The sequence below is a fragment of the Eubalaena glacialis genome, chromosome 8 (assembly GCF_028564815.1).
Source record: "Eubalaena glacialis isolate mEubGla1 chromosome 8, mEubGla1.1.hap2.+ XY, whole genome shotgun sequence".
NCBI lineage: Eukaryota > Metazoa > Chordata > Mammalia > Artiodactyla > Balaenidae > Eubalaena > Eubalaena glacialis.
The window spans coordinates 107,159,286-107,186,892 of record NC_083723.1 but is presented as its reverse complement, the minus strand read 5'-3'; the positions used below and the strand labels follow the sequence as shown (position 1 = coordinate 107,186,892).

The following is a 27,607-nucleotide window of genomic DNA, read 5'->3' as shown; positions in this document are numbered from 1 at the left end:
ATATTAACAAATTGAAGGATAAAAACCATATGATCTTCTCAATAGATGCAGAAAAAGCTTTTGACAAAATTCAACACCCATTTATGATAAAAACTCTCCAGAAAGTGGGCATAGAGAGAACCTACTTCAACATAATAAAGGCCATATACGATAAACCCACAGCAACCATCATTCTCAATGGTGAAAAACTGAAAGCATTTCCTCTAAAATCAGGAACAAGACAAGGATGTCCACTCTCGCCACTATTATTCAACATAGTTTTGGAAGTCCTAGCCATGGCAATCAAAGAAGAAAAAGAAATAAAAGGAATATAAATTGGAAAAGAAGAAGAAAAACTGTCGCTGTTTGCAGATGACATGATACTATACATAGAGAATCCTAAAGATGCCACCAGAAAACTACTAGAGCTAATCAATGGATTTGGTAAAGTTGCAGGATACAAAATTAATGCACAGAACTCTCTTGCATTCCTATACACTAATGATGTAAAATCTGAAAGAGAAATTAAGGGAACGCTCCCATTTACCATTGCAACAAAAAGAATAAAATACCTAGGAATAAACCTACCTAGGGAGACAAAAGACCTGTATGCAGAAAACTATAAGACACTGATGAAAGAAACCAAAGATGATACAAACAGATGGAGAGATATACCATGTTCTTGGATTGGAAGAATCAATATTGTGAAAATGACTATACTACCCAAAGCAATCTACAGATTCAGTGCAATCCCTATCAAATTACCAATGGCATTTTTTACAGAACTAGAACAAAAAATCTTAAAATTTGTATGGAGACACAAAAGACCCCGAATAGCCACAGCAGTCTTGAGGGAAAAAAACAGAGCTGGAGGAATCAGACTCCCTGACTTCAGACTATACTACAAAGCTACAGTAATCAAGACAATATGGTACTGGCACAAAAACAGAAATATAGATCAATGGAACAGGATAGAAAGCCCAGAGATAAACCCACGCATCTATGGTCAACTAATCTATGACAAAGGAGGCAAGGATATACAGTGGAGAAAAGACAGTCTCTTCAATAATGGTGCTGGGAAAACTGGACAGCTACATGTAAAAGAATGAAATTAGAACACTCCCTAACACCATACACAAAAATAAACTCAAAATGGATTCGAGACCTAAATGTAAGACTGGACACTATAAAACTCTTAGAGGAAAACATAGGAAGAACACTCTTTGACATAAATTACAGTAAGATCTTTTTTGACCCACCTCCTAGGGTAATGGAAATAGAAACAAAAATAAACAAATGGGACCTAATGAAACTTCTTTTGCACAACAAAGGAAACTATAAACAAGATGAAAAGACAACCCTCAGAATGGGAGAAAATATTTGCAAATGAATCAACGGACAAAGGATTAATCTCCAAAATATATAAACAGCTCATGCAGCTCAATATTAAAAAAACAAACAACCCAATCCAAAAATGGGCAGAAGACCTAAATAGACATTTCTCCAAAGAAGACATACAGATGGCCAAGAAGCACATGAAAAGCTGCTCAACATCACTAATTATTAGAGAAATGCAAATCAAAACTACCATGAGGTATCACCTCACACCAGTTAGAATGGGCATCATCAGAAAATCTACGAACAACAATTGCTGGAGAGGGTGTGGAGAAAAGGGGACCCTCTTGCACTGTTGGTGGGAATGTAAATTGACACAGCCACTATGGAGAACAGTATGGCAGTTCCTTAAAAAACTAAAAATAGAATTACCATATGACCCAGCAATCCCACTACTGGGCATATACCCAGAGAAAACCCCAGTGTTCATTGCAGCACTATTTACAATAGCCAGGTCATGGAAGCAACCTAAATGCCCATCGACAGACGAATGGATAAAGAAGCTGTGGTACATACATACAATGGAATATTACTCAACCATAAAAAGGAACAAAATTGCGTCATTTGTAGAGACGTGGTTGGATCTAGAGACTGACATACAGAGTGAAGTAAGTCAGAAAGAGAAAAACAAATATCGTATATTAACGCATATATGTGGAACCTAGAAAAATGGTACAGATGAACCGGTTTGCAGGGCAGAAATAGAGACACAGATGTAGAGAACAAACGTATGGACACCAAGGGGGGAAACTGGCGGGTGTGGTGGTGGTGGTGGGATGAATTGGGAGAGTGGGATTGACATATATACACTAATATGTATAAAATAGATAACTAATAAGAACCTGCTGTATAAAAAAATAAATTTCAAAAATTCAAAAAAAAAAGACATAAATTATAATGATGAAGTTAGGTAGAAGTTATATGGTTTTAACAAAACTTTGATTTCTTCTTTTATACTGTTCCCATGGTAAAAACAGCAAAATTCCTACCTAGATGGTAACACATACCATTCGTTCAATTTTAAGATCCTTGATTGCTCTTGGGAACAAGTATACTGCTGTGGCATGAAGTGGAAGGTAAAATTTGGAGCCAGATGAGAGAAAGAAGGCTCCTTTCAGAGGTAATATATTCATGTAAACGTAAAAGTTATCAAAAAAGACTTAATAATCTCACCAAGTAATCTAAAGCTAAATTTCATAGGCAAGTTCCTTATAGAACTACCACAAACTTTGTAGAACTCAAGCCTTCCATGGTAAAAGGTTTTAAAACTTCTTTTAAAACAAATGCAATGGGTTTAATCTGTTTTGGTTTTATTTTATTTATTTATTTTTAATGCTTTTTTCTTAACCTCTTTATTGGAGTATAATTGCTTTACAATGGTGTGTTAGTTTCTGCTTTATAACAAAGTAAATCAGCTATACATATACATACATCCCCATATCTCTTCCCTCTTGTGTCTCCCTCCCTCCCACCCTCCCTATCCCACCCCTCTAGGTGGTCACAAAGAACCGAGCTGATCTCCCTGTGCTAGACAGCTGCTTCCCACTAGCTATCAGTTTTACATTTGGTAGTGTATATATGTACATGCCACTCTCTCACTTTGTCCCAGCTTACCCTTCCCACTCCCCGTGTCCTAAAAAAAAAAAACAAAAAAAAAATGCAATGGGGATAGCAAGCCACAAAGTGTAGTGCAATGTTACTCATTATTGTTTGCTTTATCACCCACGGTAACTTGTTTTGCATCTAGCAAAGACCCAGAAAAATGTAAGGATGAATACTTATCATAATTCAGTTCCCATGTGGACTTTTAGAATCCAGGAAGACAGCTTTCCTTTTTGCTTCAATAGTTAGACTCTGAAAGGAATCTGGAAAGTGCTGCACACAGGAGTGGCTCTCAGTCGAAACTGGGCTCATCTCCAGCTCTGCTTAAGAGAGTTCATGCTGTCTACATGTGATATTGAAGGGAATGAGGAAAACAAACTTCCTGAATTAGTGTATGGTGCCAATGACCTTACTTCACTATGGAAGAAATAAATTGCATGTCTTCCTCAGCATATTCACAGTGAATCTCTGAGATACAGGGAGATATGGTTACTCAGTCAGAAGTGAGCATTTATTTATTTAAGAGAAATAAGCAATTCATAGGAAAACTTTCAACTTAACAGAGGGAGAAAAAAACTTTATAAAAAGGTCAAGCCAGTAAACTTAAAGAAAGCAAAGGGAGTGAGGAAGAAACAACAATGAAGTATAATAAGTAATAAAAATAGAAAGAAATGGATAAAAATAAATATATCAATTACCACTAAAAATTTGAATGAGTTGCATTTCCCCTTTAAAAGACAAACTTTCAGATTGGGCTCAAAAAAACCCAAAATTAAACTATGTATAAGAAATTCATTTCAAATAATGTGACAAAGGAGGTTTGAAAATAAATGGTTGGGCAAATCCAAAAGCATGAATGGCAATATTAATAACAAATTCAAGGCCAAAAGCATTAAGTAGTAAGAGGATGGAATGATCAAAGGCACTATGGCAGAGATTGCTAGATGCCTACGCCCATTCCTTGTCACCCTTGCTAACAAAACCTCATTTTAATTTGTTACAGCAATCTGTCTTGATACAAATTATTTTTCCCATCCTCTTTTACAATTAAGGGTGGGTAATAAGTTGTAAGCAGAGGTTAATGGGTGGGGCCTGCTGAAGTCTAATTCAGCTGGAAGCTATTCCCTTCTGCCTTCTTCTTTTTCCTCCTTCCTGACTGGAATATGTACGTGATGGCTGGAGCTTCAGGAACCATCTTGCAACGATGACTTGGAGACGAACACCACTTACTAAAGGTGGCAGAGCAGAAAGACACACAGAGCTTGCATTCCAGATGACCACGAAGCCCGGCTACCAGCCCTGGACTTCTTTTTACCATCAGGTATCTTCCATGTTTGAGAAAAACACATTTCTATTTATTTAAGCCACTATTATTTGGGTATCATTTTATATGCAGCCAGCTCAATTTCCTGCAGTACAGATATAAACATGAAAAAAATATAATAGTTTCGGCTATGAAGAACTAAAAAAAGTACAAAATTTAAAAAAAATCAAAACTGCTAGAAAGACAAGCAGAATTTGATGAGATGACAACCATAGTAGTAGATACCTCTTTCAAAATTTGATATAATATGAAGTCAAAAACAAGTGAGAATATAGAAGACTATAATCTATAAGTCTATCATACATGAATGTATATATGAGTATATGTGTGTGGTTGGTATACAGTAAAAAACTATAAAATTTTACCTTACAAAAAGAGAATATGCAACCTTTTCATATGTGTATGGAACGCTTACAAAATCAATCATGTATTTGGCCATAAAAGGTGAAAGCATATTGTGGTTTGGGTGCAGAAGATGTTGGAACCAGACAGTCTGTCCTACAGCTTGCCGGCAGAGTGACCTTGGGCAAGATACTTAACCTTGCTGGGCTTTCTGTCTTTATCTATAGAGTAAGACTCTTAATAGCTAGAAATGTTATCTTCTATAATTATTATTATCCCTCCTGGCCTAGCATTTTCCAGGTTGATGTCCATTTACCTACATAAAGCTGCTAGTGCTGCTTATAACCAACTCTTGGTAGAGGTGCCAGGCCATCAGATGGCTGTCATTGGTCACAGTTTCCACTGGGAGGGTCAGGGCAGGATAGAAGGTTAACATTTCTCCATTTGGCCTCAACTGAACAGTGAACACAATGCTGTCTAGCACAGAATTCAAGAGCACCAAAAGAATGTTAAATGGATGAATTGTTACTTGCAGGAAAAGAAACAGGAGCCATGTTTCCAATTATTCTTCATTTCAGACAACAACTAGCTGTTTCCATTGGCTGGCACAGTAGCTGAATGGGGAACACTATTGAGTAAACTCTGCTGAAAAAGGATGAATGCGGTCCAGTGAATTTTTTTGACACAGTCCCAGCTTTATTTTTGCCTATTACTGGCAAGCTAATATGGAGGACATTAGGAAACAATCAACAAAAACTTCGTAAATAAGGCTTAAAAGACAAGAACTATCTATGGCCCCCAATACATAAACTTTTTGTACCAACAAGGATCATTTGTGACATAAGGCAGAATCTCTAAATTTAGCTACTAGATACAAAAAGAAAAAACACGTATCAATCTTTTTTTTTAGACCCACCAAATAAAACATTTTTTAATCACAAAAGCAAAATATTGAAGTATTTATAATATTTTTAAACAGGCCAAGAAAAGATAGTATTTTCATGAGCAAGTACAGTAATATATGAAAATAAGAACACTATTATAAATACAACAGAAAAAATATTATTAATTGTATATTATAATAATTATTTCATAGAAGTAAATTATAAACATATAGGCTATGTTATAAATGATAAGTATTGAATATGTTTATATATTTTTAATAAAATTAAATTTAATGAAAAATATTATATAAATAAGAAACTTCAAAGTTTTATCCCTGAACTTAGAGGGAAAGCAAAAATGAACTGAAGATAGTAAGTTTATTTTAGGTCTCAAACCATTGATAAACTATCTGATGTCAACTGGGAATGAATGGGGTATTTGTTCCTCTGCTTTCAGGGACCTGTAATACCATCACCAGAGTGGTATTTATGTTTTTGCATATTTTCCATGTTTCATCTCAAATATGTTGATGTACAAATAGATAAACTGAGGGTGGTTAATTTTTTGGTCCAAAATATTTCCTAACTCTCTGGCTGGTGCTAATTTCTCTCAGCATTATCTTAGTGTATCAATTCTTCACCAATCCCCACTCCTTCATCTCTTTAAAAAAGGTTTTGTGTGATTACAAAATCAGCTCCCATTTTTCTGCTTAGAATGACCTTCTTGCCAACTCTCGCACTCATAAATATCCTTTCTCCGCCTCTGCTTAAGCTGTTGTCATTCACAGAAGCTCCATCTTCTTTCCACGTGTAAGAGAACATCAAACTCAGGAAGCAATTTTGTCCACCTATGGGGTTTCAGACTTACTCAGATACAATTCAAACAATGCATTGCTTCCCAGATGAAGATACATATAGGGTGCCCATCTATCAGGGAGGAAGACAGATTGGGGAGGAGAGACAGAGAGAAATCGAAACAGAGAGGAGAGAGGCAGAGAACAGACTTCCTCTGTCTGAACTGTACTAGAAGCTGAGATTCTGTACTCCTTCTGTAACCCTGTTGATTAGCACAATTCTATCAGGACTACATGAATTTTTAAAAATTCAACTTGGCAGATAGTAGTACATATTTACTGGATTAAATTGATAAAATCAATGTTAAGAACTACGTCAAAATGAGAAGATTTTTTTTCTAGTCTAGAAGATATTTTGTAAGGATTTTTTTTTAATTCCAAAAATTGTCTTCCTAAAATTTGTATGAGTCTATCTAATCATGAAAGGCACGGGATCATCTTGCATTCCTGCCTGCTCCCAACACACAGAGGTCAGATACCTTGTGCTGCCCTCATCCTCATGATGGGAAGAGATGCCACAAAGTAATTTTAAAGGATAAAGAAGGATTAAGAAAAAACAGAGAAGAGGTTCTGACGAAAATGAAACCAACATACGAAATCAGGAATCTTTCTTTCCACGGAATTTATAAAGCTTCTTTGGATCTTTCTTGTCCCCTGGTACTTGTTTTCCCTTCACCAGACAGGGAAACTCAAATTTGCCTATTAAGAATGCCATCTGCGGGCTTCCCTGGTGGCGCAGTGGTTAAGAATCTGCCTGCCAATGCAAGGGACACGGGTTCGAGCCCTGGCTCGGGAAGATCCCACATGCCACGGAGCAACTAAGCCCATGCACCACAGCTACTGAGCCTGAGCTCTAGAGCCTGCAAGCCACAACTACTGAGCCCATGTGCCACAACTACTGAAGCCTGTGTGCCTAGAGCCCGTGCTCCGCAACAGGAGAAGGCAGGACAGTGAGAAGCCCGCGCACCGCAACCAAGAGTAGCCCCCGCTCGCCGCAACTAGAGAAAGCCCGCGCACAGCAACGAAGACCCAACACAGCCAAAAATAAATAAATAAATAAATAAATAAATAAATAAATTTATTAAAAAAAAAAAAAAAGGAATGCCATCTGCCTCTCTAAAAAAGGACAGACTGAGTGGGGTGGAGATGGTGAGGGGAAAGATGGGGGATTAAAAGTTTTTAAAGTTTGAAGAAGGAGGAAAGTGAAAACTGAAAAAACTAAATTTATTTATTTATTTATTTGGCTGTGTTGGGTCTTCGTTTCTGTGCGAGGGCTTCCTCCAGTTGCGGCAAGCGGGGGCCAGTCTTCATCGCGGTGCGCGGGCCTCTCACTATCGCGGCCTCTCTTGTTGCGGAGCACAGGCTCCAGACGCGCAGGCTCAGCAATTGTGGCTCACGGGCCCAGTTGCTCCGCGGCATGTGGGATCCTCCCAGACCAGGGCTCGAACCCGTGTCCCCCGCATCAGCAGGCAGAGTCCCAACCACTACGCCACCAGGGAAGCCCAAAACTAAATTTAATTGTCAGTTTCTTCTTCAAACATCACTTCTGGTTACAAGATAATTTGCAGTAGATGAAGACCATGTTTTTACAAACCTAACTCACATCATCATTCTAGTCTCTGATATATCTCTCTTCCATTTATTGGTCAATAAAGAAATTCATCTCACCCAGAATCCAATCATTTAAAATAAGTCACAATGCATGACTCAAGATTCAACTAGCAGCAGTCTTTTTCCTCACATTAGATTTAATGTTTCCTTAAAGATTGGCTTGTAGGTTAGTTTCTTCCCCACTCCCAGGTAGCTATAGATTTTTGTTACACTGTGTCTGTTGTATAAATACGTTTGTGTGTGTGTGTGTGTATGAATAAAATATAATGTGTACATATATAGTGTTTGAATAGCATTATAATTATAAACACATGTTTAGAGAAAATATTGATTTCTCCAATTCACCCAAGGAAAGGACAAACTAAATAAAACAAATACCATATTATAGAATACATCTGACTTTCATTTTTAAAATCAAGTAATTTTTACTCAAATTTTACAAATCTGACTCAGTCATTTCTCATATGCTAGGGATCGAAATCTCCCTCATACATTAGAATTATTCATCATAGATGTCAAACATTACACAAAGATTTATGGTGAAATTAATACTGTGGATCAAGTATAAGTGGCTGCTCCCCAGTTGCATTTGACAGCATTTCTGTCTTTCAGTGGTTCCTGAAAAGTCTAACAACAGGTTTGCGGAAGTCAGAGCCTTTCTCGCTACAGTTACTGTAGGAGACATTTTCATGGCCATTCATGGTGTACAAGATAGGCAGACTTGAATTCATACTATCTAACTTTCTGGGTCATCAATTATGCTTACTGTTAAATTAATCCTTGTGCAGCTATATTAATCAACCCCAAACCAAATCCTTCAAAGGTTCTTCATTGCTTCTGGTCAAAGGTGAAAGGCTCATACTCCTAGGTCTTGCATTCATAGCCTTTCTCCACTTGCCTACTCGCTGTTCGCCAAACGTACCCCGTACCTTTCCACCTTCAGGCATTAACTCAAGCTGTTCTTCTCATCTAGAATATCTTCTTCCTTTTGCTCTACCAACCCAAGACTACTCATTTGCTTTGTAAATTTTGTGCATTTTAATTAAACAAAATAATGCATGGCAACATTCTTTTTAGGAAAATATTCAAACAATATAGAAGTATACATACAGCAAAAACTGAAAGTCCCTATGAATTCTAGCCCTCCCTTCGCCTCCCGCATCACCTGCTGACCACACTCCCACCTCCCAATTTGCTGGTATCTTTCCAACAATTTCTCTCTGCATTTAATACACATATAGTTTTTGTTTATTTCATTTTTAGGTAAGTGCAGTTAAACTACATACTCTGGTGGCTAGCTTCCTCCTCTTCAAGAACTGTATTAGGTTTCCTCTCTCCCCTGGAGCCCCCCTCACTGCTTTAGCATCCTCCCCCATCCCTCATTACCCTGCTTTGAATTTTTAACTCTTGGTATCCGTGGCACTCTTCTGACCCATCTCTTTATGACATTGGGTTTTTAAACTATATTTATTAAATGTGAGTCTTATCACTGGAATGTAAAGTCTTTGAGGGCAGGAACTTACCTTCATCTTTTGTGGTGTTCAGAACTGTATTATGTAGGTATTCAAAACTATTTTCTTGAGGTAAGTGAACTTTAGGTTCCCCATTTCCTGATCTAAGGTGGGAAAGCTCTGCTTAAGTGGAGAGAAAAATAAAAATGTGCTATAATGAAGTACTTTAGAGTTTTCATGGTCTCTCCTAAGAATTCTCCCAATCTGTTCTACATGATGGGTTGGCAGGTTTCTACAAATCAACTGAGAAGCCCAGCAACTTTGTGAGAAGTCAGAGACCCCGGGCAAAATATTTCTTCTCTGATCTTTCAGACCAAGGACAGCTCCACCAGTAAAAAACCCTCAGAGATGAAAACATTCTTATAGTGAAGGGGCATTTTCAGCACAGGCTGATGGGGGAAAGAGTTGTAAGGCAAGCACAAACTATCCAAGGAAAACACACTCTCTCAGACTTTTAGATCTAAAATTTCAACTCTCACTGAACCACTTCTCCAATGGAATTAATCACTGGCATAACAGCCACAGTAATTCAAAAAGCCTTTCACTCTTCCTTTTAACATAAAAGCTGTAAAGTCACACTTGACATTCCTTTTAAAAATGTTATTCTCTCAGATCACAGAGAAGGCAAAATAACCAGTAAAACAGATCTTCTCTTTTATTTTCAAATACTGTTTCTTCAACAAGTTACTTAATACTTCTATGCCTCAGTTTCTTTATCTATCTATAAAATGGATATAATAATAGTGCCTACTTTATTGGATACTGAGCATTAAAATGAGATAATCAAGCACAGTATGTAGCAAAGTCTGGCTCATAGTAAGTCCTCAAAAATATTAGCGATGATGAGGATGATGGTGTTATGGCTTCTCACATCTATGTCAGGAGCTGAAAGGGTTTTCTACAAGGGACTTCAGCCAAAGAAGGCAGACAAGAAAGAACACCGCTGAGATATTATTATAATGGTGAACATTATGAGTGACATTTCTTGGAAAATTCTATTCAGTTCCTTCAATCTCATTACAACAAATTTGCTTAGAATCTTTATTAAACTGACTGTTGCTTGAAATAAATGGGTTATTAAATGGAAAATCTCTTTTTGTTAAAATTTCCTCTGAAACAGTATTAGTCATAACTGCATTTTATATTCCTTTTGACATCTTACATGTCTTCTATTAATAGTCTCAATTCTTTAGTCCAAATAACCAATTGAAAACATCTAACTTAATATTTAATAACCAAAGATTTTATTTTATCAAAAGAAGTTGCTATTGGTCCCAAAAGAGAGCTTCTAGATCCTCCAATGGAGGCCATGAATCAAATCACGTAAAATTATTTTGGTTAATATGTAAATGCTTAGAATACTGCAGCTATCCAAAATACTTCAAATTGGTAATTTTAGGGTCTCTAATAGTTATTGAGACACTGTGGACATACACAGAGAAAACCTAAAGCAATGAGCTGGTTAATTTAGACACGAAGATTCTCAACGTCAATTAATTGAGAGTTTCAGTTTGAATTACTCAATTATTCAATTGCTTACTTCACCTGGGCAATGTGTATATAATAAATTAACTTAGGCTATCTTAATGATTAATGTGTGTTCATCGATGTACAGGCTAAGGGCATAAGATTTGAAGTCAGAAAGATGAGGGTTTAAATTTCCACTTGTTAACCTCCTAGATCAGTGAACTTGGGCAAATTGTTTAACCTAAGCCTCAGTTTTTTCATCCCTAAAATATGAGAAACATTTATTTTGCTGATTTATAAGGATAAAATGAGGAAATACATATGAGGAATAAAATGAGGAAAAAGCTTAACTGACACTTAGTAGGTTGACATGGTATTATTTCTTTTTTCTTTTTTTAACCACTTCAGTTTCTAAGCTGTGATAATAAACAAGTAAATACATAATATATCAGATGGTGATAAACTCTGTATAGAAGAGCAAAATAGGAACCCTAAAGGTCTACCGATGGGGGAAGTGGTAGTTAAAAAAAGAAAAAAATAGAAGGAGACATAGATCAGGTGACTTAGCCTCACTCCATGCATACAAACATCAAGAAGCAAAGGGCAAGTTATGTTCTTTCCGCCTTTGTTGTTTCATGACTGTGATCGTCATAACCAGGAGGACACAGGCTAAAATTATGCAGGCAAGTGGAGAAGAGGAAGAAGTAAGGAGTGAGGAGGTGGGGGAGCTGAGAAACTCAGACTTCCCATTGATACCCGACAATGCAGTCGAGAGGATGAGTTGACTTGTACCAGCTCAGTTTCTTTTGATAATTAAAAAAATGATTATTTACAAAATAACATAACCACATTACAGAAAGGATATAGCCTAAATACAGAAAATCTGAGATTTAGAAAAAAAAATAAGCCTATAATCCCATTAGCCTAATGTATTTAATATCAGCACTTGCGTTCATTTCCTCCTAGTCTTTTTTCATAAGCATACTTTTAATACATCTTTATTGGAGTATAATTGCTTCACATTGCTGTGTTAGTTTCTGTTGTACAACAAAGTGAATCAGCCATATACATACATATATCCCAATATCCCCTTCCTCTTGAGCCTCCCTCCCGCCCTCCCTATCCCACCCCTCTAGGTGGCTGCAAAGCACCGAGCTGATCTCCCTGTGCTATGCTGTTGCTTCCCACCAGCTATCTATTTTACATTCGGTAGTGTATGGTACTGATGAACTGAGTGGTAGGGCAGGAATAAAAACACAGACATAGAGAATGGATTTGAGGACACGGGGTGAGGTGGGGGAGGGGAAGCTGGGGCCAAGTGAGAGTAGCATTGACATATATACACTACCAAATGTAAAATTGTATGCATATTTAAAGATAACTGATCATACTGTATACAATTGTGGATCCTGTTCCTTTAAATATAACGTTGTTTCATAAGCATTTTCCTTGTTGCTAACCAGCTTTCTATAACTATCTTTTTAACAGTGAATAATATATCATTTAGTAAATGAACAGTAATTTACTTAATTTAACTATCTCCTTATATTGTTAGATGTTTAGAATCTTTCCAGTTTCTTGATACTATAAATATTGTATCCATATACATTTTCCTGCCTATTTTCTTTTCCATATATTATCTTCTTAGAATTGATTTTCAGAATTTCCAAAACGTAAAATGTTCCAGGACATCACCATTTTATGACTCTTTATATTTACTGCCAAATTGCTTTTCAAAGGGATTATATCAATATGCAGTCCTAAAAATAGTGGGTGAGAGTACCAAACCTCACTGCACCCTTGAAAACATTGGATTGTTTCATTATTAGTTTGTTTTTACTGCTTCAGTTTCCAGGCTATGATAATAAACTAGTAAATACATAGTATGGCAGGTAGTGATAAGAGGGTTGGAGAACAGCAAAGTGGTGAGAAGGAAAGTGCCAAGGAGGGGAGAAGTGTTGGTGGGAACCCAACCCTATTTTTTAGGGTTTTATATAGGATGATCAGGAAAGGCCTTGAGGGTTCCTACTTTACTCTTCTACACAGGTATTTGAGTAAAAGCTGAAGAAGGTGAGGGAGTAAGGTATGAGAATGGTCTGAGGAAAGAGGGTTTCAGACAGAGAAAACACCAAGAAAGGCCCTAAGGAGAATTCATGCTGGATAGTCTTGGAGGAACAGCAAGAGGGCTAGTGTGGCTCCTGTGTATTGAGAAGAGGGGGGTGGGGAAGGAGATGAGATCAAAGGGAAAGTGGGCAGCCAGGACAGGTACAGCTTTATCAGACATTGTGAGGATTTTTCTTTTATTTTGAGTAGGATGGGAAGGCATTGAAGGGTTTTGGAAAGAGGTGAGTCAGGAATTGATTTGTGTTTTGTATGATTAGCTGATTTGTTCGGAATGGATTAAATACGCTCAAAACCAAACAACATCTTTCCCAGCAAACCTCCTACATTCTCAGCATCTCCATCAATGCTCTCACCCATCAGTGCTCAAAACCGCAGTCATCTTTCGCATCTCAAGACCAATCATGACCAACCCCAGTCAATTCTGCCTCCAAAATGTCTCTTGCATCTGCCTTCTCTATCCATTCCCATTACCTGAACCCCACCATGACAGTTTCTAACTCATCCCCCAGCCTTCTATTTTTCTGCTCACCACTCATACTACCCACACTGTCAGAGCAATCATCCTAGCAAAGCTGATCATTCATTGGTCTGCTCTTTATCTTTCTGCCCCTTCCTCCCCCCCGCCCAAATAAGGTCCAGATTCTTCAGAACGGAATTCGAGCCCTACCACAACCTGATTCTAATCTAGTGGTCAAAGATTATCTCCCATTATTATTCAGAATTAACTGTGCCTTCCCGTCTGACAAGTTTCCTGAACCAGCTCTGCACTTTCTTACCTACACCTTTGCTTACATTGTCTCCCCTTTCCTGCACCTTCTGTTTAAAGCACCCTTCCCTTCCACCCCCATCCAGAAATCCTAGCCATACTTCCAGGACCACCCCAATCATCACCTTCTTCATCCCCAAACTCCTTGGCTAGAATTATGCTTATTTCCTCTGTGCTCCCATAAATTCTACTCCATTATCCACACATTCAGTATCATATAATACCATAGTTTTGTGAATATGCTCTCTTTCCTACTAGGTGGTAAGTTCCATGTCTTGTTTATCCTTGTAACTCCTACAGTTATTTTACATTATTACAATGCCTTGACCTTAGTAGGTGTCCATTAAATGTTTATGGAACTTAAATACCTAAAAGCCTTGTTGTTGAAACAGAACTAGAATTCAGGTCAGCTGATTCCCAGCTCCATATTCCTTTCCCAATACCATTCTATCTTTCTGACTTCTATGGTTCATTGTCATCCCATCTGAAGTACATTTGAAACCGCTAAGGAATTTTAAGGAAGGATGACTAAACAGAAAACAAATGCTGAAATTTATTTTCCATGTAGCTATTTAAGCCAAAGTGAATCTAATTTAGAGGCACTAAAATTTTGACTCTGAATTAAAAAACAAAACAAAACATGGTGCATACAGATCTAGAGACTTTTTTTAGCTTCTTAGGGTTTGATTTTTGAGCTGCGCTTAATCTTTTAGGAGTCAAGTTGCCATGTTTCTCGGTATGCTGCAAATTTGTAGTCTGGGGATAAAAGAAAAAAGTGTGTGTGATTTTGCTTAATGGCTGACAGCAACATTTCTAGCCCCTAAAAATACGAGAGGGTTTAAACATTTGGGACGAGACCCTGAGACGAAGCATAATTCCTAACTATCCCAATCCTTCCCCTGCCTTCCCATCTTGAAAAAATATCTTAAGGAACTAGTGCTCTAAACTGGGCTTCCCCTTTGGTATTTGAAATTAAATAAGTGAATTATACTCATGATACATGTTATACACAAGTATACGTAAAATGAGAGTAAAATTAAGTTACAGTATTTACAATATAGCAATAGCTAGTATCAATATGCACACATGAAAATTATTTTTGAGTGATGAACACTGATGTCTTAGGAAAAGGAAGATTTGACTGAGTTAAAACACATGTTAGAGAATGGTTTAAGGTGGGGGCTGAAGGGAAGGAAATGGAGTGATTCTTTCTCTCCTAAACTAAGAAGGTGTTTTGCCACCTTCTCGTCATTGCAACTTAGAAGAGGGTAGCATTGCTATGAAGAATGTCCCATTGAGGTTTTCACAAATTCAAATGAAATGGGATGAAATTAAAGCCTTACATTTTACAGGAAAAAAAGGATGAAACTGAAGCACTAATTCATCTCCCTCTACTCCATCTCACTCTGAGCATTACAGCAGTGACTGACCTGTGAATCTGACATGAATTGTAATATAGGATCATAGAAATGAAAGTAACCTCTGAAGTAGTTTCATCTACCTTCTATCCTTGGCAAGTAAGCCCCAAACCGTTACAAACAAAGAACTAGTATTTCAGAAACTTTCCCATAGGCAATTTTCCCCAGCTACAACCTAAATTCTACCTTACAGAATGGCATGGACAATTTTTCTTGTGCTCCACAATGGAGACGTGAAAACAGCTTTTTGCCATAGCTAATGATCATAACCATTTCTGTATCACATGGGTTATATTTCTGGACTCTGGGGAGACAGCACAGAATAATGGGTAAGAATTCAGGCTTAGAGACAGATTAGTGCTTAAGCTACAGCTGTATCACAGGCAATTTACTTAAGTTCTCTAAGCCTCAATTTCCTCACCCATAATGTGGGGATGATAATACAGTCCAGCTGATCAAATTACTATGAAGAACAGTCTAGAACAAGTGCTGTCCAATAGAAATATAATGCAAGCTGCAAATGTGAGTCATATATGTAATTTTAAATTTTCTAATAGCCCCATTAAGAAAAGTAAAAAGAAACAGGTGAAATTAATTTTAGTAATGTATTTTACTCAACATATCCAAAATATCATTTCAACATGTAAAAAATATTAGTGAGATATTTTACTCCCTTTTTTGTACTAAGTCATCAAAATCCAATGTGTATTTTTTTTTAAATTATTTATTTATTTATTTATTTATTTTTGGCTGTGTTGGGTCTTTGTTGTGGTGCCCGGGCTTCTCATTGAGGTGGCTTCTCTTGTTGCGGAGCACGGGCTCTAGGCATGCGGGCTCAGTAGCTGTGGCACGCGGGCTCAGTAGTTGTGGAGCACGGGCTTAGTTGCTCCGTGGCATGTGGGATCTTCCCGGACCTGGGCTCGAACCCGTGTCTCCTGCATTGGCAGGCGGATTCTTAACCACTGCGCCACCAGGGAAGCCAACCAATGTGTATTTTACATGTACAGTTTGACTCAACTCAAACTAACCACATTTTAAGCACTTAATAGCCACCTGTGGCCAGTGGCTACCACAGTGGAAAGTCCAGGTCTAGAAAAAAGCTGTAAAGCATTTAGCATTATGCTAGGAATGTAGTGAATGCTAAAGTGTTGGGGCTTCCTTTATTATCCTTAATATTCTTAGAGAACTTTGTAATCTTCCCAAAGCCTTCACTTCTCCAGACTGGCCCTGGCTATGATGCTCTTAGGAGTACCTGGATGGACTAGGTTACTCAAGCTGAGCCCTTCAGTTACTTCAAAGACCACTTCCTTGTGGCCACCCCCAACTATTGTCAGGAGAGGGCCACAAAAAGTGGGATCTACATGGAGAATATATCCACTGAGTGCCAATGACCTTTACATACTGACACGTTAAACCCCAAGAAATAGGCACCACCACTAATCTGCCACCTTCTCATATAAATGGGACAGGATAGGACATTTGCTAAAGCAACCACGTGCTCCTATAATTTTCCCCTTATAAGGATCCAGGTGCTATGCAATACATTGTGCTCAAAAGTTGGTTTGATAAATTAAACATACAGTTGGAGTGTGACCCAGCAATTCCACTGGTATACCCAAGAGAATTGCAAACATGTTGACACAAAACTTGTAAACAAATGTACACAGCAGCATTATTCATAACAGCCAAGAAGTGGAAACAACCCAAATGTCCATCAACTGATGAATGGATAAACAAAATGTGATAAATCCATACAATGGAATATTATTCAGTAATAAAAAGGTACTAATTCAAGCTACAGCATGGATGAACCATGAAAACATGATGCTCAGTGAAAGCCAGACACAAAAGGCCGCATATTGCATGATTCTATTTACATGAAATACCCATAATGGGCAAATCCATAGAGACAGAGAATAGATTAGTGGTTTCCAGGGGCTGGGGGGAAGGGAGAATTGAGAGTCACTGTTAACAGGTATGGAGTTTCTTTTGGGATGCTGGAAATATCCTGGAACTGGATAATGGCAATGGTTGTACAGCACTGTGAATATACTAAAAACCACTGAATTGTTAAAAAAAGAAAGTTGATTTGTTGTCCTAGGGAAGCATGGTCAGATACACAAGTACTGCCAAATCCCCAGAATAGAGAAGTATTTGTAAGACTTTAAAAATAGAAGAGATCACCTGTGCCCAAAATATTATTTGATAGGATATCATCTTTAACTACAGCACACATAATATCGTCTTTTCTCTCCTTACTCTTAAATTAAAATTGTTTTACATTTTAACATTAAGCATATTAACTACTAAGAGAGCACAAACCTCAAGGACACACACACATGTACATAAATATAAATGCATGTACATATGTCAGAATTTTCTGTTCAAGGCTCTCCCATCACCCCCATCTCACCCTCAGGATGGCCCCACACGTCTCCAGTGCCACCTGCCTACCATGTGGCAGGAGAGTACAGCAGTTAAGACATGAGCCAGCCTGTGTAAAAGTCCAGGTCTCACTACTCACTAGCTTTATGACTTGGGCAACTTTCCTAACTCTTCTGTGGCTCAGTTCCCCTTTACAGTGAGGATGATAAGAGTGCCTGGGCTTGTGGCGAGGATTAACAGAATTAACATATATAAAGTGCTCAGGAGAATGCCTGACCTGTGGTAGATACTTTATAAGTGTTTTATAAATAAAAGTAAATAAATATTTAAAACCCTGTCCTGACAGCATGCCAACCTTGCTATAGAGCGTGCTTTCCCTCTGTCTGGAATATTCCTCACGATAGCTCCTTCCCTCTTTCCTTGTGCAAATATCACTCTATCCCTCTCCCTTGCTTGTTTCTGTTTGCAGCATTTATCACTTTCTAATATTCTATATGATAATTTGCTTTTGTATCTTCTTCGTGGCCCATCAACTCCTACTAGAAGGCAGGGATCTTACCTGTCTGTTTGCTACTCGGCCCTAAGCATCCAGGACAGTGTCTGCTGCAGAGAAGGCACTCCACCATGTTTTCTGAATGAACGAATGGACAGTGGTTACTTCTGGGCCGTGGCACTGGGCACGGGGATGGGAATGAGATATACTTTTCACTGAACATAAGCAAAAGGGTGCTTATGTTGTTGTCATAACAATGAAAAGTGTGAAATAAAATACTGAAAAATAAAGAGTACGTGGACCTGAGGAGAAGCTGGTAGCATAAAACAGGAAGACTTTAGGTATCTGTGATCTGTGTAAGGATGCTCCTGCAAGCCACCTTTAGACCTTACCCCTGAGTAAAAACTGGAATGACACCTCAGAAATGGCGCACAGCCCTAGGCTTGAAGCACAGCATGCACACAGGTTAGGAAGAAGTCTTAATAAGACCTTCCGTATTGTGTAATATGTACCCTGTACCTATGGGTACAGTGAGAAAACTTTCCATGGCAAAAGGCCTGTTTCCAGGCACAGTAAACAGAAGAATTCGCTAAAGGTTGTTTGCCCTCTTCCACCCCTGCAGCCTGGACACGCAGGTGGCCATGGTGCGTGGGACTCCTCGGGCAGCGACAGACTGTCTCCACGGCCTGGGAAGAGTGGTCTTCTCCACTCCCTAATAGACCCTCTGGAAACCTGATAAGGATTACAGGATCCCATAGAAGAGCACTGGACTTCAAATGAACTGTTCTGTAAACTTATCCCAACTAGTTGGAGGTAAAACTCTGTCTTCAGGGTCTCCCACCTCTCTTTTCCATATCTCCTTTTCCTTCCCAGAGCTCTACTACCTCTGCTCTCTCCTGTCAGGAGGAAAACAACCAATGAGTCACTAGCCCCTTGAATAATGTATTACCCCTTCCATAGGATTTTACATTTAAAAAGTGGTCAATAGGAAAGAAATTATGATGATAATGTTAATAATGATATTACTAATATTGATGATGATGGCAATGATAGCTGATGATAGCAGTTATTGCTTATTGAATATTTACCGTGAGCCAGGTATTCTACTAAAAAGTGGATACAATTTATCTTATTTAATCCTCCAATAATCCAATGAGGTAGATATTGTCATACCCACATTATAGATGAGGAATGAAAAGTCACATAGTCATCAAGTGGCAGACAAGGGGTTTAGGAGAACTGTCTCTAAAAATTTTTGCCCTAAGGAATTCCATCATGTTATTCAAACAAATGGATTTCTAAGGTGGAAACTTTGACCCTATAAGGAGAGAGCTGGGGAGAGTCAGACAATCACAGTACCCCTTAGTAGCAATGAAATTGACCATTGAGGCTTGAAACTGCAAACAATCCACTGTGTCTATGACTGCCTGGGTTCAAATCCTGACCCTGACACTCACGAGATTACCTGGGGCAAGTCGCATAACCTCTGCACTTGAGATAGTTGTTAGAATTCAATGAGATAATGCCATTGAAGTGCTTGCAATAGTGTGTGTGTGTGTGTGTGTGTGTGTATAGCATTCAGATACTGTGTATGTTGATTGTTATAAATCCCTACTATTCGAATAATTTATTTCTAGCTTCCAAATAACAGAAGTTCTCTTTCACCTGATTTTATAATGTAGTTGTTGGTCTATTTTCTACAGGTTTTTTTAATTGAAAAGGTAGTGTAACAGTAGAATTTCAAAGCACAATACCTCAAATGCCATTTCCCTAACACAACAATTATTTTAATTTAGCATATTGCCTTCAAGTTTTGCTAATTCTGAGAAGCTACGTGGAGAGGGCACTATATTGAATCAGATTTGGATTTTTATCTTACTCTGTCACAAATTAGCTGTATAACCTCAGGGAAGTTACATAACTGCCCTTTGCCTTAGTTTCCCAAAATATAAAGTGAAGCGGTTAGACCAGATCACCTTTAAGATCCTTCTAGCTCTAACAGTCTGGTTTTTTAATCTGTAATCTTTTTTTTTTTTTTTTGCTTTCATGCTTTATATGAAATTGTATACATAAGGTACATGTAAGTAATGTTTGCAAGTTACTTAACTTTCTAAACTATATCAGGGAAATAAAACTTTACATATAATGAGTTCTGCAAAGGTAAGGTTATAACTAAAAACCCCAGAAATTTTAAAAGTAGCTACCAAATTACCAAAAAGCTATAAAAATTAATATTCAGTCATTATATGTATGTTTGCAACTAAAGTATTACCAATTCCACACGTTAATTTATAAGTAATACATTTAGTTTGATAAGGCCATTCTAATCTTTGTTGATATATAGTTATTAATTCATAATATAAATATGAAAATGTTACATTAGTGTAGTTTTTCCATGAGGTATTCTTTTTTTTAAAAATAAATTTATTTATTTTATTTATTTATTTTTGGCTGTGTTGGGTCTTCGTTGCTGCGCGCAGGCTTTCTCTAGTTGCGGCGAGCGGGGGCTACTCTTCGTTGCAGTGCGCGGGCTTGTCATTGCGGTGGCTTCTCTCGTTGTGGAGCACGCACTCTAGGCGTGTGGGCTTCAGTAGTTGCGGCACGCGGGCTCAGTAGTTTTGGATCGTGGGCTCTAGAGCACAGGCTCAGTAGTTGTGGTGCACGGGCTTAGTTGCTCTGTGACATGTGGGATATTCCGGACCAGGGATCGAACCCATGTCCCCTGCGTTGGCAGGCGGATTCTCAACCACTGCGCCACCAGGGAAGCCCCAACCATGAGGTATTCTTAATTTTTAAAGTTTCTCTACAAGAAAACCAAAGAGGGAAGAACAAAGAAAAAACAGGAGTGACTCTACCTGACTTAGATCATACTGGCAGAAACATGTCAATGTGAATGTCTATAACTATTCATGGGATGAAGCAGCCACTCTCCTGCACTGCTGCTTGGTGTGTAACCTGGTATAACCCTTCTAGAAGCGACTGGACAATACTAATCAAGAGCTTAAATATGTTTCTACCTTCTGGCCAGGTAATTCCACTTATGGGAATTTGTACCAAAGAAATAATAATATGTGCACAAATGTTTTGTTGCAGTATTATACATAACTATAAAGACCTAGCCTAGGGCTTCCCTGGTGGCGCAGTGGTTGAGAGTCTGCCTGCCAATGCAGGGGACACGGGTTCGAGCCCTGGTCTGGGAAGATCCCACATGCCGCGGAGCAACTAGGCCCGTGAGCCACAACTACTGAGCCTGCGCGTCTAGAGCCTGTGCTCCGCAACAAGAGAGGCCGCGATAGTGAGAGGCCCGCGCACTGCGATGAAGAGTGGCCCCCGCTTGCCACAACTAGAGAAAGCCCTAGCACAGAAACGAAGACCCAACACAGCCAAAATTAAATAAATAAATTAAAAAAAAAAAAAAAGAAGACCTAGCCTAGACCATCTTATTATACCAACTAGCAGAGGCACTATCAAAGACTCCTAGGGTCATGTCAAAAGAAGTCAGGAGCTAATTTGAAGATGCTGTCACAGGCCAAATAAAGGTTAATTTCAGCATTAATAAGAATAATAAATAAGATGTGTTGAAACAAATTAAATATGTTTCAATTAATGAGTTTGAATGATAATTTAAAGACAAACAAACATAAAAAGCAAAATCACAAAACATCTATTTAGCCACCACTGGCACATGCCAGAAAATCAACTCAAGGAATAATAGGATTAAAAATATAGCCATTTTGCAATCCTTAATAAACTAATGACTCCAGGTAACAACATAAAAGAAGAGATTATTACACATTATGCACCTCTTAATGGCAAAACACATTACCTATGAAGCAGTCTTGCCAAAAAAAATAAAGAAACCACAACTGAATCTGTTAAACCCTGTAGATAGTTGCAGGTAATATAGAGGACAGAGGAACATGTTAAACTGTACCATGAAGATGCAATGAGAGAAATCTAGGCTGTGGGAAGTTCTACAGGACAAACAACTTGGTTTCTTCAACAACTGAAGTGGAAGGAAAAAAAATATTTGAGTGGAAACCCATTTATATTTCAAGAGATTTAACAGACATATCAACCTTTAACAGACATATCAACCAATCTCATCATGTGAACCTTATTTGGATCCTGCTTCAAACAACCTATAAAAATAAATTATGGGGCTTCCCTGGTGGCGCAGTGGTTTAGAGTCCCCCTGCCAATGCAGGGGACACGAGTTCGATCCCTTGTCCGGGAAGATCCCACATGCCGCGGAGCAACTAAGCCCAGTGCGCCACAACTACTGAGCCTGTGCTCTACAGCCTGCGAGCCACAACTACTGAGCCCGCGTGCTGCAACTACTGAAGCCCGTGCGCCTACAGCCCATGCTCCGAGCAAGAGAAGCCACCGCAATGAGAAGCCCGCACACTGCAACGAAGAGTAGCCCTCACTCGCCGCAACTAGAGAAAGCTCACGCGCAGAAACGAACACCCAATACAGCCAAAAATAAATAAATAAAATAAATTTATTTTTTTTAAAAATTATGACATTCATGAGACAATTGAAATTCTGAACAATGACTTACTTCATATTAGTAACATATCATGGTTAATTAGTTTAGATGTGATAATGGTTGTTTTAAGAAGCCTTATCTTTTAAAGATCCATACTGAAATATTTGTGGATGAGATGATACAATTTCTGGAATTTGCTTTGAAATAGAATAAGTGGGAAAGAAGAGGGAATTGATGGGTTGGTTTGGTCATTATAGGTTGATAGGTACATAAGGTTCATTATGCTCTCTGTCTACTTTTGTTTATGTTTTAAATTTTCTATAATAAAACATTAATATACATTTACATATAATGGGGGTGTGTGTGTGTGTGTGTGAACACCCATTATAAGGGATACAGCAAAATATTGATGGTGATTATCTCTGGATGATAGAATTGTGGGTGATTTGGTGATTTTTATCTTTTTGTTTTTACTCTACTGTATATTCTATATTTTTTACACTGCACTTGTATTCTATATAATCAGGAAAAAATTATTTTAAAAGAAAATGTTTTAAATTGTTTAACAATACCATTTTTACCATTCAACTAGAATTCACTTCTGATGTAATGAATAAAATAACTTTGTACTTTTAAAATATAATTGGGCAAGGCAAATTACTTAATATTTAATTATATTTAGTTTTGAGAGGGTACAGAAAATAGTTCATGAAAATATAAGGCTGAAGTAAAGTTTGAGGTCTGGAAATTCTCTCATTTGGTGTAATAGGGTAATCTTAAATTTATAGCTTAGGAGGAAACAGTTAATTTTTTTTCTCCTTCTTACATAACACAAAAACAACTGATCCAGTTTGGCACAAACTTTCTCCTCCAAAGTCACCTTTGTGCTGAAATTCAGCACCTCAGGTTTCAGTCAAACAACTTGCAGATGAGAAAAGGTTTCTTAACAAAATTTTCTTGTAATTTTACTATCGTGTTAGTTCCTGGCAACTTGGGAGAGTCCTTTTTTCATAGTTAAGTGGGTCGGGGGAATGCTTCTTTCTCTTACTTTCTAATATGCAGAAGAGCAAGCAGTTTAAATCATTCCTTTTGTATCGCTTAAATAAATGTTAAGTCCAAGACAGTAGTTGCAATTAAGAAAAAGATAGTTAATGGGTATTTTTAGCATATTAATTGTTAATACGAGGTACTGCAGAGTTTTGTCATTCAATTACGAGAAAATTAGTCCTTTAAGATCAGAAAAAAAATTTAAAAACTAACATAAATACAATTATATTTTGTAATTACATGTAGACTTACAATAATTATACCATGATCTGAATGTTCTATAATCAGATAACTGTCCCTTCTTCATTTATTTTGAAATAAAGACTTTTCATTTATCTAATTTTCCTTCTTCCTTTTGTTCACATGTAATTTTCTCCTACAGAAACCACAGTCAGCTCCTGTTATGAAATATATTAACAGATTATCACTTAAATAACGTTTTGTTCTGAATGTAGGCTTTAAAGCAAAGTCATTGGTAGATGTAGTTTATTCATTTGGAAGTGAAATTTTCTGACTTAAAACTGGCTAGAGACAGATAATGTCAATTTGGGTTCATTTGTCCATTTGAGGTTCCACGGGTAGTTAATTATACGCTTCACATAAATTCAGCCTTCACTTGCAACTATGTGCCAGGCTTTGCACTAAGTATTTTCATATATATAATCTCAATTATTTACTATAATAACACTGTGAAATAGTTATTTTGGAGAGAGGTTAAGTTGTTTGCTCCAGGTCAGACAGTAATCTAATTGATTGCAAATCTTATGTTACTACTTTTAAGTTATGAACATTGGTGATTGAGAGCATTTGTAGCAGTCTTTGGTGCCTAGTATGGAGCCTTGGACTAGAAAGTATGTCAAGTCAGTTCGAAAGCTGATATTCACTTGTCTCATTGTAAAAACAGAGTTCTCTACCTCCCCCCGCACCCCGACCCACTCCGGAGGATGTGCAGGAGATGCAACGTGCTTCATACTGCTTCATGCATGGAGCCAGCTAAGATGGACCATCTCTCATGAAGAAGAGGCATCAAGAAGAAGGGAGAGGGCAACCTGTTCACAGCAGCAAAGCAGTGCTAGCTTTCTGCCTTGATCTTATAACAAATTTAACAAGGTACAGACATCTTTAAGCCTGGGAATACACAATGTTTTGATTCGTTGACCAACAAACTAAAGGTCAACCTGAGAAAGTTGATTCTTGACATATTTCCACCAAGGGTCACTTGTTTCCATCCCAATGGACTCAAAGTTAAGAATTAAAAACCTCAACATTAGTAAATTATATGTTTGGAATACTGAGACTTCTAATTAGACGTACATCCCCAGTGCCAGTAGAGCCCACTCTGTTCGTTTACTCATTACTCATAACCTCATGTAAAACTGTTTGTTTGGGATGTGGTTTTTTTTAAAAAGCCATTTACCTTCAGGCTTAGTTAAAGAATGGAATATGTGAGAAAAGAATTTTCCAACTTTTGTTGACTCAGTGATGAAAAGGAAAAATATGTTTATAAGAATTTGGCTGCTTGGTAACTCAAAAATAATTGATCTAAGAAACTTGAAATTTCACATGTTAAGTGCTAAATCCAATTATAAATTTCAAACACAATTTTCCAAAGCATATCCTTGTTCTAGCTTATTAATATTACAGAATCATTCTGATGGGCATCAAATTATTAACTGTTTTTATAAGAGTGTACTAGAAATTACTACTAGGAATATTTTATTTGTGGAAACATAAATACAGGTTATATAACACCTTGTAAGTGGACTTGAACTAAAGGATCTTAAAAATAAATAGGAACAACAAAAATAAAACATGACTAACTCTCCAGCCACCATCAAAACAAATGTTTCCAAGGACCTGAAGCCAAGAAAATAGAAATTTATAAACACAAAGGCTAAGATAAATCAGTTGCATCTCCTAGGTCTCCATACATGACAAAACAAAACACTGAAAACCAACCAAAACCAAAAAACCCCACTTGCTGTGAAGGAAAGAATGTTGAGAACATTGACCTTTTCTGCCCTCTGCCTACCACAGAAATCCCCACCCACTGCTGATTTTTATTTTTTATTTATTTTTGGCTGTGTTGGGTCTTTGTTGCTGCGCACGGGCTTTCTCTAGTTGTGGCGAGCAGGGGCTACTCTTTGTTGTGGTCCTTGGGCTTCTCATTGCGGTGGCTTCTCTTCGTTGTGGAGCACAGGCTCTAGGCACGCAGGCTTCAGTAGTTGTGGCATGCGGTCTCAGTAGTGTGGCGCAAGGGCTTAGTTGCTCCGCGGCATGTGGGATCTTCCCGGACCATGGCTCGAACCCATGTCCCCTGAATTGGCGGGCGGATTCTTAGCCACTGCGCCACCAGGGAAGCCCCACTGCTGATTTTTAAATTATTGAATCTCCAAAAATTATGGGAGATGGATGTCTTAAAAATGCAGTAGATTCAATCACATAGGTCATATCCTTATTAGCTGAAGTAGTAATTACTGAGGGAAGGCTAATCTACTTCATTCATTTTAATAACCAATTCTTTCTCAGATTTACCACAGAGCCAAATCAACCTAATTATTAAGGTACAGTAATATTGTATTGAACTATTTTTCAATCCAAGAATTTTTATTATGGAGCGAAAACTTGGATAATTTAAGCAATTATGTGCTTCATTTCTCCTTTTCTGTAACTCCATTCTTGCTTATGTATAAGGTATTGAATTTAACTTGCTTCATTCTTGATGTTTCACATCTTGTCATCTTCTTTTAGAAAAATTTAAACTAAAGTTTAAAAGGCTACAGGGTAAGTGTTGCTGGCTAGTTCCTATGCACAACAAATCACAGTCCCTAGAGCCCAGACTGCTGCCCTGGAGAACAAGAGGCCAAATGCTGGCTGCCCTGAAAAACCCCGCATATACAACTAATGCATATTCTAGATTTTACCATACCTCTCCCAAAACACTTTCAGGGATGCCTGACCTACACAACCTCTCCTTGCAGCCAGGCACACACCATTTCTTTCATTTGGATGTAATATTGCTAAAGAGCAAGGTCACTTGAAAGAAAGCTGAACTTGCAATCAGAATCTAAGTGTGAGTTCCAGCTCTTCAGGGCACCAGTTACAGGTAATTTAGTGCACTGGGTAAGTGCGTGCCTGCTAAAGCCAGAATGGGTTGGTGCAAATCCTGGTTTTTCCACTTTCTAGCTATGTGACTCCAGGCAAATTATTTAAATCTTGTGCCTCAGTTTTCTCAATTGTAAAGTGGTAATAATATTAACAATGACCTCGTAGAGTTGTGAAAATGAAACATCTTAATATGGCTTAGAACAGAATCTCAGGTAGCCTAAGCACTCAATAAATGTCAGCAATTATTATTGCTAGCTGCATGACCTTGGGGAGCTCACCTAACCTCTATGATAACTCTATTTGATCTTATGTCCAAAAAGGGATCATGACTTCATATGGTCTTTATGAAGACCAAATAAACTCATGCAACGTATGTGACAGTCATTTTGAAAACATAATCAAGTATTGGACAACTCCTTCAACCAAGCAGAATCAGTTCCTTTCCGCTCTGTCCCTGTAATACTTAAAACATACGCATACACCTGCTAGGCACTTGTCACACTGTATCATAAGAATTTGCTTACCTGTCCATCTCCCCCACTAACAGTGCATCCTCTGATTCACCTCTGCACCCTCAGCACGTTGGACATACCTGGCACAGGACAGGTACTCAATAAATATTTGTTTAAATGAATATTGTCCAAACAACTGAGCAGGAATTCACAAGGCCTCTGCCAGGAATGATGGATTATCACTTTTTGCCAAGTATCCTCAGTAGACCACCCAGAAATGTGCTTGTTTTTCCTCAGACACAACATATTGAGATTCTGTCATTTCTCATGCAGCTTGTGTGGTTGCATTCACT

At 37.9% G+C, this 27,607-nt stretch overlaps 1 protein-coding gene across 1 annotated transcript in view; it reads right to left on the bottom strand.

The window, feature by feature from the left end:
* The window catches only part of MKLN1 (muskelin 1), a 326,912-nt gene extending 299,533 nt beyond the window's left edge, over positions 1 to 27,379 (bottom strand). Inside the window, exon 1 of the mRNA XM_061198731.1 lies at positions 27,327 to 27,379. Coding sequence (XP_061054714.1) covers positions 27,327 to 27,334 — 8 coding nt within the window. The 5' untranslated portion in view covers positions 27,335 to 27,379. The remainder of the gene's footprint in view (positions 1 to 27,326) is intronic.
* Between the last annotated feature and the right edge of the window lie 228 nt (positions 27,380 to 27,607).